The sequence below is a fragment of the Vanellus vanellus genome (genome assembly GCF_965231255.1).
Source record: "Vanellus vanellus genome assembly, chromosome: 4".
Lineage (NCBI taxonomy): Eukaryota > Metazoa > Chordata > Aves > Charadriiformes > Charadriidae > Vanellus > Vanellus vanellus.
In genome coordinates, this window is record NC_138909.1 from 59180275 (window position 1) to 59199595 (window position 19321).

Consider the following 19321-nt stretch of genomic DNA (forward strand, 5'->3'; position numbering starts at 1 on the left):
TCCCATGCCTGGACAAGGTATCAGTCAAAACTACAACTCCACCACCACCGTACACAAGCACAGGACGTTCCCACAAGAGCCCATAGCAGCCCTGCCACGTGAATTATGATGGTCACCCTGACAAGAGTCCCGAGACGCAGGCAGCTTAAGCGGTTTGTACAAAGGCACACAAGAAGTGCTTGTGCTTCTTCCAACTCGGAGCCAGAGATGCCACGCTGACAATTTCTGTTGAAAACACTCATCTGCAAAGCCCAGTTCCTCATAACCTCAAAGACATTATCGTTTGAATTTCTTGGTGAATAGGTTAGCGTCAATTAGATCAGTAAGTTTCTATAAACAGCCAAAAAAGAAATCCCAAAACCCAACCAAACAAAAAAACCACCAAAACCAAAAAAAAATTTTAAAATCCCACCAATATCCAGCAATCCATCAATTTTCATTGCCCAGCACTTCCACCATGCTGGGTGGGAAGAAGAGAGAAACAATCACAAAGCTCAGAACAACTACCAGCTACTCAATACCATCCTCTCCTAACGCATACTGCAGCTTCTACAATTACTTCGAGAGCTGGTTAATGAGGTCGGTGCCTGCACAAGGACCCCGATTCAAACTTTCTCAAAGCTGAGACAAATTCAGCGGTCATGGTCAGAATACTTTTGATATTGGAGAATAATTAAACTTCCTTATTGCAGGAAATCTTTAATGTCTGACAAAGCTGCCGCGGTAACAGATCTCCAGCTCTGTAAAATTCCAGAAAAGAAATGTAGATAAGCTGCAAAGTGCAGTTTCCACACGTAAACTGATCTCTGCCAAGCACCTTTACCCCCCTTCTTTCTTCCCAGTGAAGTTCCCTGCTGATGATTCAAACTAGGTACAGCACGCAGCTTTGATTAACTTCATACCCAGAAACAAATAACGATGCTCCTAAGAGCTCAGCTGGCACAGAGCCCTCTGCAACCCCACAGGAAAGTTGTTTTTCATGTGCGGAATGACAAAGAGCATTTTTACCAGTAGCAGATCATTTTTAATGATTTGGGGATCTTTGTGGACCCTACAGTTGCCATAATGTACCATATTTCTGTTGGCAGCATAAACATTTTGCCAGACCAGGCCAATGCACGGTTGCAAGTATCTGTGCCGTTATTTCGCAGATTTGTGCCTCTTACACTGCTTTCCAGTCAGTTGCTAGTAAATGTTGAAAGTTGTTGCATTTACTTGTTCAGGCGAATATCTCAAAGCACCCTTGGAGCGTGGTACCACTGTTTCCTCCTCAGATGAACAACAGACATTAAAACCAACATTCTTTTCCTCTTTTGGAGTGCGGTTTGGCCTCACCGTTGCTACTTCAGCCTAGGAAACTGGAAAATGCTGAGAATCTGATTTAAAAAACCTGAACTTTTGTTCACAAAAGCCACAAACTGTGCCCTGCGAGAGAAACGTCTACTGAATAATGGAGATTCGTGTGCACAGAGGGTAGTAATAATTTATAAGTGGTCACTTTGAAGCATGCGGATACAAAAGGAGTTACAGGACTTTATCCTATAACTAAATGCAGAGCCAAGAGCACAATTCTTGTGCTGATCCCATCTCCAGCATTTCTCTACCTTTCCACACGGCCGCTCCACAGATCAGTGAAGGGTTTTCTTGATACAGAAGACCCTGCATGGACCCCGGCCACAGCCTTCTCCCACGTGCATGATTTATGCTACTACGGAGATGAGGCAGATGTGCACAAAACCCGCCTTTATTTTGAAATTGTTGCATTTTCCTCGAGTCTGCTTTGTCTCTGGAGGCATGGATTTCCCACTCCCCAGTATCAATCACTCTGAGTTTTCACCCCCCTATATTTATTTTAATGAAACGCTATTAACAGGACTGAATTATATGAACTCCAATATATCTTTTTGCAGTGCATACACAGACAGCACGAATAGCAGACAGCATCAGGTATAATACAAGAGCACGGGCCTCCGGTACGTACCTATATAACAGCTGCAGGGAACTGGATTTGCTCTGCACGTGGAATGTGAACATTCATCTGGTATTTCCAGACTTCCACAACCTGGGTAGTGTCCAACCTGAACCAGTACGGTGAGTCTGCACTGCAACAAACTTCTCAACCAAAGAGGAAAAGGCTGCCCACACCCAGGAGGATGCAGAAACATCCAACCAGGTGTCACAACTAAACAACTACAGTAAACTTGCACTCACCTACCAAAAAAAAGAGATTGCGTCTTATCCAAAAGGCAATGGAAGAAATTCAACTGCTGGCGACGTGTACAAATCAAACAAATTGTATCTCGAGCAATTAACTTGCAGTTCTGTGACTGTAAAATCCAGCTGGGCTTCCTCCAAGCATGCTCTGCTGTGCTGCAGCATCACCGCTGGCTGTCCTCCATCCCTGCTGCTGGGGACCTGGCTGGCCAGCAGCTGCTATTGATGGAGGAGATGGGGCAGCCATCTAATCAACTCAGCTCTTGACTGTATGGAGCCAGAGTTAAACTCTGACTTTCAAAGGTTGGCCATTGGGGGCAGAAAGATTAGCAGAACCATAGTGGTAAAAATAAATAAATAAATAATAATAATAATAAAAATAAAAGATAGGGAGCACTCTCTTAAGTGTCTTGATTATACTCAAGCTTAATTGGCACAAACACAAATTGAGCTTTTAATTTGAGAATGTGTAACTGTAAATGTTGTGTACCGGCTTATTTATAGCCCTAAATTTCTGGGTGATAAAACCAGGAAAGAGGCTAAACTGAAAGACTTCCATTTCCTTTCTTACATCAGTGTGTGATTCCTGGGGGATGTGACTGGTTTTCTTGTAGTTTATGCTAGGTTGTGAGCTCACTCACTGTTATAAATGGGTTGTCCATATAATTGTTACCAATTACATGCAAATTGCTGCTAAATGGCACAGACAGCCCATTTGTGCCAAATGTTGGTTTACACTTTGCTCTCTTTCCAAGACAGTGGGGAGATAAAAAAGCAATTGGATTGATGAGTGGGATGTCAAAATTTCTCTCTAGTTTCCATTATGCAGTTAAACATTGCCTCACCATTCTTTGACAAATACTGGAATATATCCAGAAATCACACTTCATTTTTTCCAAGATGGTGACCAAACACCCCTCCAAAATCTGAGCAAGAAGTACCGGCTCTTGTTTATCCTCTGCGCCAGATCTGCAATTCAGACACTACAAATGGGAGCTTGATATGTTTTCCTGCCCTATCAGTCCGGTATTCGGTTTGCAATGAGGCTTGCCAAGCGGCTCCGGATTCCGTTCTCTGGTTTCAATTCATTATGGATCTGAGGAGCATTTGTTCCAAAAACAGCAACTCGCCCCAATGTCAAGTAAATGCGCTGATCACACAACTGAACCACATTTCATTATCTTCCTCCCCTCCCCCCCAACTTCTTTATCAGTCACGCTAGGAGAAACTATCGGAAAAGCAACGGAATTATGAGAAATACCTTTTTTCTTTTTTTTTTTTTTTCTTTTTAACTTGGGAGTGGCTTTAGCTCATAACCTTCACAATGGGTAGAAAATTTAAGAAACAACGCTGAAATTCCCGAAAGAACATTAGCCTCAAAGGCATTTATTTCAATGGAGCCAGGATTTCTGTGTCAGCAAAGTATGCCAGAATGGATTTAGCTTCAAGTGTGTACTTAAATCATGCAGACTTCAAGGGAACTTAAATATACGCTTAATTTTGAGCATATGCTTAAGTGCTTTTGCTGAATAGTGTTGAACCACAGCATTCACCTCTTTGTGAAGGAGGGAATGCTTTCCAAAGCAACATTTACTTCTCAGGGCACGGTGTGTGTCTTTTAAATCCTCCTTTGATGTTTCTTGGTCTACTTTGTTTTTAAAAGCTCACCAGAAATCAAAAAGGATTAGTAGGTCATGATCCTGCAAGCTACCTGGTATGGATCAGCCCAGGAAAGGACAGAAATGGAGTTGAGCTGGCAAAGAAAAAAATGTTTGCCTGGAGCAGTTTGCAGGATCCAGTTTTCTGAGGCACAAATTAGTTAAAATCAGTTCGGTATTTTATTCGGTATTTATAGTCATTCTCATTCTAAGGAATATTCTAAATAAGAAAAGCAGAAAGCAGAACATAGGATACTTAGCAGATCATAACAAGTCAAGATGATTATTAATGTGCATTAAACACCTTCACTTGTGCCAGTGAAACCTCATACAACATAAGCAGTTTTGTCCACTCATCCTTAAAAGAAAAGCTTTTCTGAACCAATGTATAACTACCACATTTTGGTTTTAAATGGGGACTTGAATTAATATTTTTATAAAAATATTGATTGCCAATATGACATTAGAGAGTAGAGGTAGAGAAAGTCCTGAAAGTGAAATTAAAAAAAAAGATCTGGATTCCTATTTCCTGCAGAATTCAGTGCTCTAAATGTGGTATCTGAGCAAACACAGGCTCTTGACCTCAAATCTATATTCTTCTCCGAGGTTCGTCCACTAGGATAAGGAACCCTGTGTAGCGGTTGAATACAAAACAAACCTGAAATTGGTACCTTCTGAGGTTTGGTTCCGACCGACCTTTGAAACAAGATTGCTTTCAGTCAATTGGTTATTTCAGCACTTGACATCACCCCCACATAAAACAAGGCAAATGGCCAATTAGCTAACTGGAAGTTTTCCAGTTCAAAATGGTGCCAAAATGCACGAAGATGAAGTGGAGTAGGGGAAAAAAAAAAAAGTTTAAATTGGCTGAACAGTCAGCTCTCTATGGGAATCTGAAAATAGAAATCAGTTCGTGGAACTCAGGAGCTTCACTATCTTCTATTTGGGGAAGATCAAACTTCGGCATTTGCAAGTTAAACAGGGATCCCCAAGGCTTCTAGAGAGCACTTTATAAAAAGAGGTTTTATACAGGACCTGTGTATTTTGCAAATAAAACTGTAGCACATTAAATTCTAATCACATTCTATTCATAGCATCTGAAATCAGAGTACAAATTTGCTTCCTACGGATAATTATCTGGACTGGAATTTTAATCTCGTATGTATGCCATTACCCCTATGCAAACACGGATAAATTTTGGCTTTTTCTTTTCAGCAGCATTCAGCTAGTTCGACATTTTAAGTGGTTATGAGTCGGTTTTAAATAAATACAGCCTAAAGAAATCAGACAATATGTTAAGCAGTAGTACTTGAACTGAGAAAGAAAAGAACACAATATTGTAGAATAACCTCTTTGCTTGGGAAATAATGATCAAATTCCAGAAGGAAAAGTAGTTAATCATGTCAGCTTTGTAAATATAATTTCTATAAAGGTTAATGCCACTTTAAATACATCTATCAGGCCCCTCATACAAACCCCTCAGCTACATCAGAAACGAATGCAAGTATTCTAAATAAGAAAAAAAAACCTCCTGCAGAAAATTTCCCATTATTATAAAATTGCTAATTATGTTAGGGAACAGCAATTTAGTCTTCTGTCAATGACAAAACAAACAGGACAGTACAGTTCCAGTTAGATATACCAAGATCTATTTCAAAAGGGTTGAAGACGAGAAGTTATGGGGGGTTTTGCTCTGCTTTCAGTCAGTGACAGCTGTTGGGCCAGCTCAGAGCAGGGATCCAAAGGTGGCAGGGGTACGTGGCCACAAGGCTTCAGCGCCACTTGCTCTTCCCAGCGACACCCGAATCTTTGGTCTCAGATCAACACATGAAACAGGGACAGCTGAAACAGGGACGCCTTCTCAACGGTACTCTCTACCACAACTTGTACGAAAAGGTCGTGATCACCATGAAACAAAGATTACAAACCTTCTTTTGGGAAAAAGCAACCATATTCCTAATATAAAATAAATGTAAAAAGCAAAAAGGTGATTTCGACTTGCTTAAATTGCCAACATCATGAAAAGCAAAATAATAGCCAACTTACAATGAAAAATATTTTAGTAATATATAAAACTATTATAAAATTTTGGCTACCAGGTTTGATATCAGGTGAATTTGCAAATTTACTCTGACAAGCAAATTAGCTCTGTATTTAGAAGCCGCCTGATCCAAAAGCGCTTTAGTTTCAGTGAAACCCCAACAGTGCTTTGTGGAACAGGGTTTTTTTGGTAAATAGATGATACAGATAGATAACACCAAGGATTTTCAAATTCCTCAAAAGAGCACACTTCACATATTTTTTTCTATTGACCTTGTATGTGTCCTTTACAACTTAAAAAAAAAAGTTATTCTGGTTAAAAAGAAGCCTCATGTGTTTTCATAACTCTTACGAACCGTCAAAAGAACGACATATTCAGAGAGGAGATCATGAACCCGTTGCAGGTTGTGGCACTCACAGCAGCTGGTCGTAAGGGAAAATACCTTCACACTGTTGTTTGTGAGAGACTTAATTTCACCCCACCAAATTTTAGCACCACAAGAGGTAAAGAAGTTGCATGAGTTCAGTAATGCTTCCAATACCTGTTTTAAAAGCACTGGTAATCTAACGTGCAGCCAGAGACCACGCACCTACTGGTATTGACCGCATCACACCAGCCTGACCCTAGCAAGGAGCTGAACTTAGAAACAACTTTTAGCTGCAGAGCTGTTACTGAAATGATTAGTTACAACAGCTCCGAGCAGGCAGATCACTTCACCAGCGTGGATCTGCGTAAGATCAGGGCCTGAACACATTTCTTCCCTTCATCTGGCCTCAGCTTCAGCAAAAAACTTGTCTCCCCCTGCCCCAGCCCGCTCCCCACGTCAACGGACATTAAGCGTATGTCGCCTCACTTTTGGAAAGCGTTGCATTATTTAACTTCGTTACTGTTTGTTGAATTGCTTGCAACCTTTTTTTCACCTTGCAAAAAAACTTTTAAGTGCATTAATACGGCACATGCTTAAGCTTTACCGTATGTGAATCATGTGGATCGGCAGTGGGACATCATTACTTACGGAGGGAGACCGGGCACAGGGCGGTGGTTCGCCTGCCTCCCCCCTGCACACCTCTCCGACTAAATTTGTTTCTATCCCTTCAGCCTCCAGGTAGCCTGTGCCTTCCCTGCAGAACAGCCTCTACTCCCGCTCTCCATGTTGCTTAATCCTCCAGAATTATCTCTGACCTTTCTGCTCAGCCTGGTGGAAGTTGGGCAACAGTGATGGCAAAGGCGCCCCTGAATCTTCAGCCACAGCTGCTGCAGCACTTCAAAGGCAGTTACCACAGTTAAGGATTTAGACCGCAGCTGGAATCCCAAGGCTCAGGGTGCGGTCCCCAGGGTTGAGCAAAAAGAGCAAAGCTCGTTTGTAAGGATTAAAACGTGGACAGGTAATGGATCTAAATGGGGCAGCTAGGGTAGGGAAAGCCAGGGAGAGTGGAAGTCAGTATGCAACGCAGAAAATCCGAGGAGGTTAAGAGGGGCAGCAAAAGGCAGGGCTGGGGGCACAGAAGACAAGAGATTCCTGGTTAGCATAAATAGTACACATGTATGTTAGGGAGGAAGAATGAGAGCAGCTTAGAAATGTAAACAAAAATATCTTCAGAGGAGGTAGGGCTTTAACATAGAAAATGGTGAAAAGATCAATGGGAAAAAAATACAAAAGGATGCGCACATCAACGACAGCTAGAAAAACAGGCACCGAGAATAAAAGATTGTGATGAGACGGAGAAACAAAATCCATCTGTAAAATAGCTTCGATTGGGATGTATCGCAGCCTTCATACTGCAGGATTACCCCAAATGTGAAAACAAAAGATTTTTATTATTCAGAACAATAACAGGCTTTGCATATCAAGTTATGAAAAAGCATTTTCCTTTGAAAAGTAAGATTACAGAAGTTTTTAAAAGAAAAGCACTATTTGTTTTTTTTAAGACCATGCTACATATTAGTTGGGAGGCAGGAATATGAAGTTGACTCGCATGCACCAGAGAAAGGTGGCTGTAGCCTCCATGAGCCAGGTTGTGCGCAGCTCCTCAAAGAGGGGGCAGTTTTCATGAACATTTTAACACATGGGCAGAGTGCAGGACACAAGCACACCAAGAAATCCAAGGGTTCAAAAAAAACTCACCGCATGCTTTGGAGGGCATAAACTCAAACACTCATCAGCTGGTTCGGAAAAAATGTTTGAACAGAAGTTCTCATCTGATGGCAGCAGAAGATAGTTCACCTTTTTGCTGGATTGAACTGTAAGGGTAAAGCTATGAAGTGAGACGTGAACTCCATGGGACAGGAGCAAGAACACAGACTGTAACCCTAGAATAAATAATTTACTGCAAATTCACACCTACCTTAGTGTAGAATAATTTCTCTATCTCAGCTTGTTTCTTAGAATTTCCCACGTTTGAAAGATAAAATATTAACAACACTAAGTAATTATCATGCAGTTATAAAACTATGTGTCAACCTGCATGTTGAATGCTTTAAAAATGAACTTAGCTTTTCAATGAACTTGGAACATAACAAAATAATAACAAATAACATTTTTGCATCTGCAATCTTTTTTTTTTAACATAGTTAAAATAGTTTAACTATTTTATTAAACCATTAATAGCTTAATAGTTCCAACTATTAAGTACTTGCTTGAAGAGCTTAATAGGAACACTCACTTGAAGGACCTTATCATTTTCACTTGTGATATACAAGCTTCCTTCACTCAGCCTCATTAATTTTCTAAATCTCCAAATGTTTTTTGTACTTTATAAGAAAACACATTCTAGAGTTAAAACAGGAAAAGATTTCTAGTTTGGAATCAAGTTGGCTTATTATTTATTTTCTCTCTCTCCTTAGCTTTCTATTCAGATGTGGCAGCAGAGAACTGCATGTCTAAAAGAGACTGCTAGAAAAGAAACAGAGGAGAAATGTGATGATCACAGAGCAGACAGCTCTTTATTTGTCATTTACTCTGAACTAGAAAGAAAAGAGTACCAGGCTAAAAGTCATTCAGTTAGTTATTAAAAATGACTGATCCTAATTGATCTATCAACAGTTTCTAATGCATGCTGAATATATCACTCAACATTTACAGCCCAAACTGTCGACTGAGGTTCATCCATATTCATGAAGACATATGAGCATATCTACTACTGCAAGAAGAAATGCTGATGTGGTAATAAAAATACACAAAACCAGTACCATTTTTCAGAGCATCCATGAAGACAACTTGAGACTTCCGAAAAGTAACTATTTTTATATTACAGCTTTATTTCAAGCACTGTTTCTTACTGGATACAATTTATACATTTTGCTCTATGTATATATATTAATGGAATACTTTCCAAATTATCCCTAGATAAAATATATTATGTGCTTAAAATTCTTCCAGCAATAGCTTTTCCAAGTTACATTTTGCTGAGTGTTAGTTCAGATCACAGGAGACAAAAAAGAGAAAAAAATTTACAAATTGCTTTGGCAAAATACCCTTCCACGGCAATATCTTTAAAAGTATTTTGAATGCAGGACTTCTTCATCCATTTTTATTCCGGTATAAGTCAAATAGATAGGAGGAAACATAAACACAGTTATACTGCTTTATTTAAATATAATTTAAAAGAATATAGATCTTAATTTTTCAAAGTGTGTGGTCTCATGTTTGAATGTTGCCCAGTCAAAAAAACTGCCCGCTGTTTCTCAACGTACAATGAAGCAACACCTTTTTGAAACCTCTAATTGCATCGTTGCAATGGTCGCTGTTAAAGTTCCTGGTAATCCCAGAGCCTGTGTCCAGGTAGGAGGACCGCCAAAGGTATCAAAACAGAGAAGAATAGCATGGTCATTGAACTGCACACATTGAGCTTCTAGGAGGATTAACGGTTCTTGTCACAGGCTCCTGACTGTAGTTGACAATATCTGCCTTCACCACCCTCTGTCACAAAAGAAAACACAGTAACAATCAGAAAAATATAATCTTTGTGCTGGCAAAGCATTCAACAGATATTTTACTATGAAATATGAAGGGAAAAAAAAAAACCACAGACAAAACAGACACTGTTTAGGGTTTTTTTCATTACCTTACAGAAAGTCTTATCAGGTGCTAATTCTCATTGTATATACCATTTTATCCACACTAAGCAGAAGCAAGTGCCTTGGTAAGTTTTCACAACACTACAAATAGAACATGATTTTTTTTGCAAAAGCAATGAATACAGATTTACTTCCATGAAAATTGTTTTGCATGGAAATAATAAAACAATATTAGTTTACAAAGACTATAGTATGCATTCTTTAAGCATAACTGCCTAAATTGTAATTGAAAATTGTGCGTAAGTTTGTATTTCCGTCTTTTCTCCAAGCACTTCACAGAAAAATATGGACAGAATACAAAGCAAATTTCAAATACAACCATATTTCAAAAAAGCTTTAATAGGCAGACGGACTACAGACTAAATTAACACAAATAAATATTTATGGTATGCAGAGGTTCTATTTTCTAATAGAGATCCAACAGATATTATCCATTCTATTTACAAAGCATTTGATAAGACTGTTGGCCCCTCCTATATGAGAAGGAGGAAATGAGATTCCAATTTTGTGTCCATTTCCATCCAAGGCAGCTATCTAACATTTTGAATACAGAACACGGAAAGATCCTCCTAATACAGTAACATGAAGTATTTCAAAATTTCTATGAACTATCTGGTTATTAGAAACACCATGTAATTGTATACGTAGTTCTGAAATTAATAGGTCAAGTATTACAAGAGCTTACAGATTAAAAAAAAATATTTTTTCCCCCATAGAACTTACTGTAACAGTTGTTACTTCATGTAAAAGCAATGCAGCTTGAAAAAAACCAAGTTTTCCATCAATACCTGAACTACTGCATTGAGCAGACTTTGCTCTGGCAGTTGGAAGTGTTGTGATGTTGGTTATCTTCTTCAGGATATTTCACTAGTCCTGCCCTGACAACATGCTGTTAATCATGTATCAACATAATGGATAGAGGGCAAGGAGAAGAATGTGAAAAGAAAAGAGAAGGAAAAAAAAAAATGGAGAGATTGATCAGTAGTTTGAAAGAATGAATGAATGACATAAAACGACTATGCAGAGCAAAACAAAAGTGCATTTCTTTTCAGGCCTTATGGTGATACGAGAGCAACACGTCTAGCTGAAAGCATCACGGTCAGCATCAGGGCTGCTTTTCAAGCTTCTTCAAATATATGGCCTTTCAAAGCACCAAAGTGAAATATTCATACATGCAATCAATTGAACTGTATTAAAGCAAGAGAAGGAAGGGAGAGAATAAAAAGGAAGGCAATCCAGTGGAAGAAAAGATGACAATGGCCTATTCCTTTAAGTCTAGGGTACTGAAATATCACATTAGGCAGCTTCCTATCACCAACTGTAACAAGCGCATTAGACATACACATGCATCTTTCCATTACAACTATCACATTATAACTAAATATGTAATCAAAAATAAATTTTGTGACATAAATTAACAACCTGACATCTAAGTGCTGCAAAGCTTTTCTTTTTCTTTACTTCATGTAAGAAAATAAAAGGCTCTCAGTTTTCCCTTTGAAGACAAACAAAACTGTTGAAAGTTTTCTCACTATTAATACAGTGTTCATGCAAAGGGGAGAAAAATTCACAGAACAATTTCAGAAAAAAAGTAGTAAGAGGTGGGCTTGCTTCGAAAGATACCCCAAACCAGTTTAGTAATTTTGTCTTAAATATTTCAACTTTTATACAATATATTTTCAAGGTTAAAATGAATGGAAAAACGAACAAATATCATTATTTTGAAAGGAAACAATCCATAAACTGGATTATATGAGTATATAAACAGCGTATGTTAAAGATTACCTCTGTAAATAAAACCTGTGTGTCAAACAAGCAACAATAACTGAATTGGCTGGTAAAGGATCTCGATTTATTAGCTGCTGATGTACTCTTCTTGAGTTTAATTGATCACATTCATATTATCTTATCTAGTGGACAACACTCATGATTTACTGGACTCCTGGCCTGATGTTATCAAGGGAAAGGTTGCCAAATCCCATGTAAGGCACTAGTAGGAGTTTTAGCATTAAACAGTGTTATCTGACCTCACAGGACCTAGTTTCTTCATACCAATCTTTTGACTAGAGCTGGGGGGCGCAGGGGGGACTCTTGCAATCAGTAGGCAATTAATTGTTCCTCAAAACAGTGGTCTAAATCCCATCCTGTAAACACAGGCAGGTTAGTGACCCATGCTAGGCACACTGTAGCAAGAGACTGACTATCATAAATGACTTGGATTTTCTAAAGGAATTTCATCTAAATAAGAGTAAAAAAAAAATACCACTGCAGCATTTCTTTTATTAACCTCACGGTAATTAAAAACTTGGGCTTTTTCATATCAGTTTCTGTGTCAGGCGTATCATTGCCATGGTTCAAACCACTGTCAATAACAAGAAATAACCTTTCTTGGTGCAGGTGCTCTGAATTCCAGATCTGACTTATTTGCCAAACATTTTATTGTACAAAGCTGGCGCACACACACCCTAGTTTGCTGAACTGGCATTTAGTTAAAGAGAAAACTACACATCACTTACAAAAATGCTAGCTCTTGCCAATGCCAAGGAACAAAGCTGTACCCCATGCAGTTTTTACACTACGGTTGAAAGTAAAAAATATAGAAAGAAAAACATTTGATTAGTAAAGGAGCTATTTCCTCAAATTTCATCAGACCCCTGTGATTTTGAGGACTGAAAATAAGTCAGAATCTGCAATTTTCTTACTTTGGAACTGTTTCACTTCAAAAACAGGCTCTACTTTCCAGTCACGCATAAAGAGTAATCTAGTTCGTTGTTTCACCACAGTTTTGACCAAACAGAGGTTTGATTAACATTCATCTCAGCATGTTAACAGACAAGGTTTAGTAGCTCTAGCTGAGACAGTTTAAAAACTTACCACCCCCAAATGTCTGTCCTATTCCTCTGTTGGAGATCACTGCTGCCAAAGGAGAGCTGGTGGAATGTAATGTGTACTTGCACCTCATCCGCTTCAGCACAAAGTCTGGCAGCTCCACTTAAAAACAACTTTCAGCAGCAGTTTAAGCTAAGCTCCTCAACTTCACCCTGATGTGGCCAAGGCACATGATCACCTTCCATTTTCTGATTCTGCTGTGGGAGTGATAAATTCCAGCAAAAGGGCAGTAACAAATAGCTTGGGTTGCATTAAGATCTTAAACTGCTGCAGCTGTTTTCAAAAACAATGCATGGTAAGTAATTAAATTTCTAAGGCTTGTTCTTGCACCTAAATTAACACAAGTTTTGCCCTTAATTTGAAGGGGACCAAGAACCCCATCCACTTTTCACAGCGGCTTCTGCAGTTCTGCCAGTAGCCAAAGCTCAAAAGGCGTGAGTCAAGCCCACAAATTCATAGAAGTTAAAATAATGCGTTTGGGATTCCTGTTACTCACTTCTAACCACCTGTGAGTCACTTCTAAGATCTTCCTAGTGACTGTGACAATTATATTTTAAACACAAGAAATATGATCTTCAGGCATAAAATCAAAAATGAGAGAAATAATTTTTAAAGAGACAATCAGCAACAATGAAAAAATGCATAATAAAATATAATTCACATATAGCATTTCACTGTTGGCTTCTTACGCAAGCTCAGTATTTTATCTTTTACTTTGTTATGACCTAGACTAAATGAAGACATCTGATGTTCTCAGACAAACACATTCAAGCAATAACCTTCTCATTTTTCAAAATGAGGAAACCTCATATTACACAAAATATGGAAAATTCAAAGATATAATCCAGTATAGAAATAGTGCACATTTGTAAAAACTAAAATGTATTTTACTCTTTGTTTAAAAATTAAACCTAAGCCAACACCTGCACACTTACTGATATAAGGATGTCACGCTTACTATTGTATTTTATTTGTTTCTTTACAGTATTTATCTAGCATCCATCTATCTATCTATCTACTTTTATAGTTCAATACCTACAGTTTTAAACACTTAGAAATTTCAAGGAACACATTCACATAACTGTTCCACCATTTAAGGAAGCCCTGTGCCTATCTTACAGATGTGAAGGGGGGGGGGAGGGGGACACAAACAAACAAACAAACCAACCAACCCCAGCACCCCACCCCACTAAGGAACCCGTACCTGTCATACAAAAAGTCTGTGGTAAACCAGAAATCTAGTAATGGCAACATCACCTAACACCACCTCCTTCCAGCCAAAAGACCAGCTCCATGCTTTTGGGAAACAGCATCACCACATTATTTCAATTAGTCTTTTCCACTGCAGACTAATAAATGTCTCGCAAGAAATGTCCTTCTATTCATCTCCCTGAGGATATGAAGGTTAAAGTTTTCCTTCTCCTGTTTTATATAGAGACTTTACTTTTTCTGTCTTAAGAAGTGACCAAGGTATTTGGTTCCATGCAACAATGAACCTTAAGACAGAGCTAACAGACAGACACTCCAATACAATTCCATTGGTTTCTCACAGACTTAAATTTGGGCAATTCCTACAGCCCACTCAAAATAGCACTCTGAAAGGAAGCAAATGTCTTACTGATAACAAAGAACTATTGCTTGTTCAGAATAGACTGAAATGACGCTTGATTAACAGAACCTTGCAAAGTCAGGTAGCTGCTTTCCAGCTCTCACTCTTCAGCTCCACGCACAGCGTAGCGCTACATAGTAACTTCTGCTGCACCTCAAGAGCAACATTGAAGTTTCTTTTCTGTCCAACTCCATTTACTACCTTCATTTCCACTTTTGTTGGGATTTTTTTTTTGTTGTTCTTGGTTTTTCAGGGGTTTTTAAACCTTTTTTTTTTAATCACTATAGCTTGGATTCACATTAACAGCAATGTGTAGGTCACAGCGAGTATGTAATTTATGCATATTAAATATTTATAGGCTACTACTATACAATTTGCATAATATCAATTTTTTATGCTCTATATGTTACATATTCCATTGATCTTCTCAACAAAATTAAAACCTGTAATTACAATACTAAGGTAGGAATAAGCCTACTTAAAGCCAATACCAATTTGACACAGAAAGTTGCGTACTCTTGAGTCAGGGCTATATGGAGGTTCTAACTTTAAAAAACAACCTAAAATTAGACACTTTCTTTAGAAAGCTAGAACTTTCTGTATAACCCCATTTCTCATATTCTCTTTTTCATTTAAGGTATTTGCATACCTATCTACAAGCTTACACCTGAGTTACCAGAACGCACCACCACACAGGACAGAGAGGTGCAAGACTGATGTTCCAGTGCTAGCTAAACAACCAAAGAAAAATTAAAGAACTCTCTACATGCTGAATTATTTATATGCAAATAACCATAAAGCTCAGAACAATAGATGGATTGCGCCTCAGAAGTAAAAGATCACTGAAAAGACATGGTATTTCTCTACCTATAAATTACAGCTTTTCGAATCTCCTTAGCTTTGCTTTTTAGGTACACACTACAAGTATATTTTACCATTTTACTGTTTGCAATACAGTTTTTCTAGTTAACCACTTCAACTCAGATTGTAAACACTGCTGTGGCAAAATACTTTCAGAAATTACATGTTTATTGTATATTTCAAAAAGCAGGAGACCAAGCTGTACATAAGAAATGTTTTGCCTTTCTTTTAAATAAACTTGTTGACTTATTTTGTGGTACTGTTTTACACCACTAGAACAGCTACCTTTTGGTTCAATAAGTAAACTTAAAATAAGTATATTGTAATCTCAAACATCATTATATAGGAAGGGTTGCCTCAGTAGCATAATCTTTGTTTTCGAAGTTTCTGAAACACTGTTGGTATAAAAACTTTGGTTTAAACCTATGCACACAGTCTTCCTGGCAAGAAAATTATTTTTAGAAGCAGGAACTAGGAAGAAGGAGGTGGTAAGGAAAAAGTGTCTATATTAGAAAACCTCTTGCTTGATTGCTTATTTGAACAATTAACACAGTTCTGATCTCCTAAATCACTGATAAAAATTAAGTGACTTCCAACTCTGGTAGATACAGTTAAGCAAGTACTCACGTTTTAATTAATATATAGTTCAATTTTTTTAAAAACAGTGAAAACCTCTTTTCCTCGCTAATTCATACAGTCAGAAAACCATGTCCTCATTAGAGCTATTTTGCATACCTCAATTACTGAACAGCATGAACTGCAACAAAGCTCTGCTACAGTTCAGAGCAGGACATGGAGCAGGGTTCTGCCATGCGTTCACAGTGAAATCACTACAGTCGCATCCATAACTCACTGGTAACCAATATAAGAGAATGGGGACAATCTTCTTGCTGACCTTCCCACCTATTGCCGGGAAACATTCTGATCTCTCAGCCCTTTCTTACTGCACAGGAAATAAGAGAAAATCCCCAAGATAACACTCGTAACACAAAGAACAAAACACAAAATGCAAAGGCAGAAACTATGCAGCTCCTTTCGGGGGAGATTATTTGGGACTGGTACAGTGAAAAAAAATAATTGCAGATCCCAGGGAGCCGTAGTATCTACCCAAACACATAATTCCACAGGTCTGCCCGCTGTTGGGAATGGGTATGCTGAACCAGAATAGGATTCATTTCTCATCTGCACATCAGAATTAAATGGGAAACAGTGACTACAAAGTTAGTATTCCTTCCCTGAGGCAGACAGTCACTACCAAGGAAAGTATTCCTGTCCTGTATTATACAGGCACACAATGAAAACTGAAATCTGATACTAACCAAACACAGGATTTGACATAGTTAATTCTTGACTCTGTGGCTGATAAATAATATTTTTTTCCTGTATGACTACAATGAAGATTGATTTAGAACATTTCCACTCACAGAAGCTTATGCCTTCTATCACTGAATTTGTAGTGTTCTAAAATTAAATTTGTTTTTAAATATGTAAAGAATTAAAAAAGAACAATTATCATAACAACTGTATCTGACATCAATGTACAGTAATTAATGTATGTACAAGAGTCTCCCATGATACCTGTATATGCACACGTATAGAGAGGTTTTAATTTCTAAAACAATTTTGAGCACTATTTTTAAACAAACAGCTCTTACACTGAAGTTTTTTACTAATTTTTCTTGTTTCAGCAAGTTTATCATGATGGATAAATAAAGAATTATTATATTAAAAAAGCTATTGTGAAAGTCAATAATTGTCTTCAGAACAATAGATGCAGCTTGCTTTAAAGGACAGTTGTTAATTTGCAATGAGACTATTTTTTTAATACTAAAAAAAAATACTATAAGAAAACATGTATTTGTGGAAAATCACCTGAGATTGTTCCAATTCTGCTTTGTTTAATTTGATGCCAAGTATGTCAGCAGCAATTCTCTGAAAACACAGGAAGACCTATGGAAAAAAATTAAATTGCATTTAAATGATTAAAAACAGACATCCTTGAAGTTCTTTCAAATATATCAAACCATTCTTGAACTGTAAACAATGAGATATACAAAATTATGACCTGTGCAAAACAGATCCGAAAATAACTTCATCTGGTACATTCAATTTTGTTTAAAAATTGGAAAAAATAACTCAACAATGGTACAAGAAGAGAACAGTATGCTGGATTGTTAAGCAACACTTCTACTCTGCCTCCAGAGACCTAAGTTTAAACAAGCTTTTACACAACCCACCTCTCAAATACTACTCTCAGTGCTATAAAATATGAATAAGGGTATTCACTAATGTTTAGCACAAAAATATATTACCAGTGTATTGTGCAACAGCGATGCAAGTTTCTGAAATTGAGAACAGAACTGTGGATCAACATCACCAAAATCTCTACTGCACGCATTTAAAAAACATTTGCGATACAAAAGCCAAGCAATGATACATTTGTTCTGAGGAGTCTTGCAAAACATTATGAGTGTTATACTGAACAGAAGTTATTTAGGAAACAAGCAAGATGGTGTACAGCATGCACTAGCCTAGCAGAGTTAGACTTTGGACATGGTTTGACAGATAGACTTGCCACCCCATGTTATCTAAATAACTCCTTTACTTCATCTCAATCCAGTCCACCGATCTTCCTCTTTAGGCAGCTGCATTTTAAATGAGATTAAAGAACACAACAGATGTTGAAGAGGAGCAGAGGAGCATCTTAAGCTTGCACTGCTGCTGAACACTGTATTGTCAAGCTACACATTACATATAATCTACATAGTTACCTGACTGAGCTCACAATCTAAACTACTAACAAACATTGCTTTTCATCATGCAGCTGCCATCCCCAAAAGGTAAGGCCTGTGGAAGTGCTTTTAATCATTTTCAATGAAAATTCAAAAAAATACCGTTTACACAATCTATTCTTACACCTGACATAGAAACTAGTAATGAATTGGTGGCAAAACAAACAAGCCATGGTAACTTCCAAAATAATTTCTCTTTCTCTAGCTACTTAGTCTACTACTGGTCTATTTCACTAGCATCCACACAGCAAGAAAGGAAATCCTGACCAGGCTTACCTTTTCCAGATACCTACTTTAACCCACACCAAGCTCTCAGGTGTACTGAGCTAGATCACCTGCCATGAGGATGCTTTGTGCAGAAAACATCAGGCATGAGTCCAGTGCTTTAGTTATGCAATTTGATACACAGTAAGACAGTTAGCTATACTGAATCTTTCATGAAAGTTTTTCTCCTCTGAGGAGACATTTTGGGCTTCACTATGTACGTAAAATGCGTACGTAAAGTTTTGCATATGATCTGTTCAAAAAATCTGAGGTAAACAAAACAAATCACTGAGTATTTAAGACTCCTCTAGTCTATATCCACAGTAGCAGTGGACGGCCTCTTCTGAAATCACTGTCTAGGGTAAACACCCTGTCTTTCCTGCACAACTACCCAAATACATGAAGATTTTGAAAGGTCAGTGTGTGGTAAGAGTTAATTCAAATCTATATTGAAACTAAAAATGAATCACTGCAAACTACACCTCATACCTTCTTTTGTTAGTAGATATTTAAACAGAGATTTCTAGTCAATGCGTTCTAGGTATGTTCAGATTTACTTTTGGCTTTAAACAGCAAGTTTAAAAAAAAATTACAATCAATATATATAGTGGGACACTGCTGTAATTCATTAATCAATTAAGAAGATATATAAAGATTCTTTCATAATTTGTAATGTTAAATTTATCAACCTTATAAAAAGAACTACTTTTTCTTCTTATTACCAAATTCCACAAAAAGGTTATCTCCTTGAGAAAGGAATATATTTTATCAAATTCACACTTCATTGGCTAAAGTATTACAATTTATTTTCTTGTTTCTAGCATGTAAAGCTTGAATTTTCACGCTTTAAACAAAAATTTATGCCAAAAATTTAACACAAACTATAAGGAGAATCAGAATTCACTGCATTTGTAAC

General features: G+C 37.7%; 1 protein-coding gene across 2 annotated transcripts in view; it reads right to left on the reverse strand.

Annotated features, from left to right (window-relative positions):
* Positions 1–8903: 8903 nt before the first annotated feature.
* The window catches only part of RAB28 (RAB28, member RAS oncogene family), a 68439-nt gene continuing 58021 nt past the window's right edge, over positions 8904–19321 (reverse strand). Inside the window, exons 6-8 of one of the 2 annotated variants that reach the window (XM_082482654.1) lie at positions 17222–17299; positions 10779–10879; positions 8904–9832 (exon numbers count right to left, since the gene is read on the reverse strand). In XM_082482654.1, coding sequence (XP_082338780.1) covers positions 10784–10879; positions 17222–17299 — 174 coding nt within the window. In that variant the 3' untranslated portion in view covers positions 8904–9832; positions 10779–10783. The remainder of the gene's footprint in view (positions 9833–10778; positions 10880–17221; positions 17300–19321) is intronic. The other variant, XM_082482655.1, reaches the window with a different exon arrangement.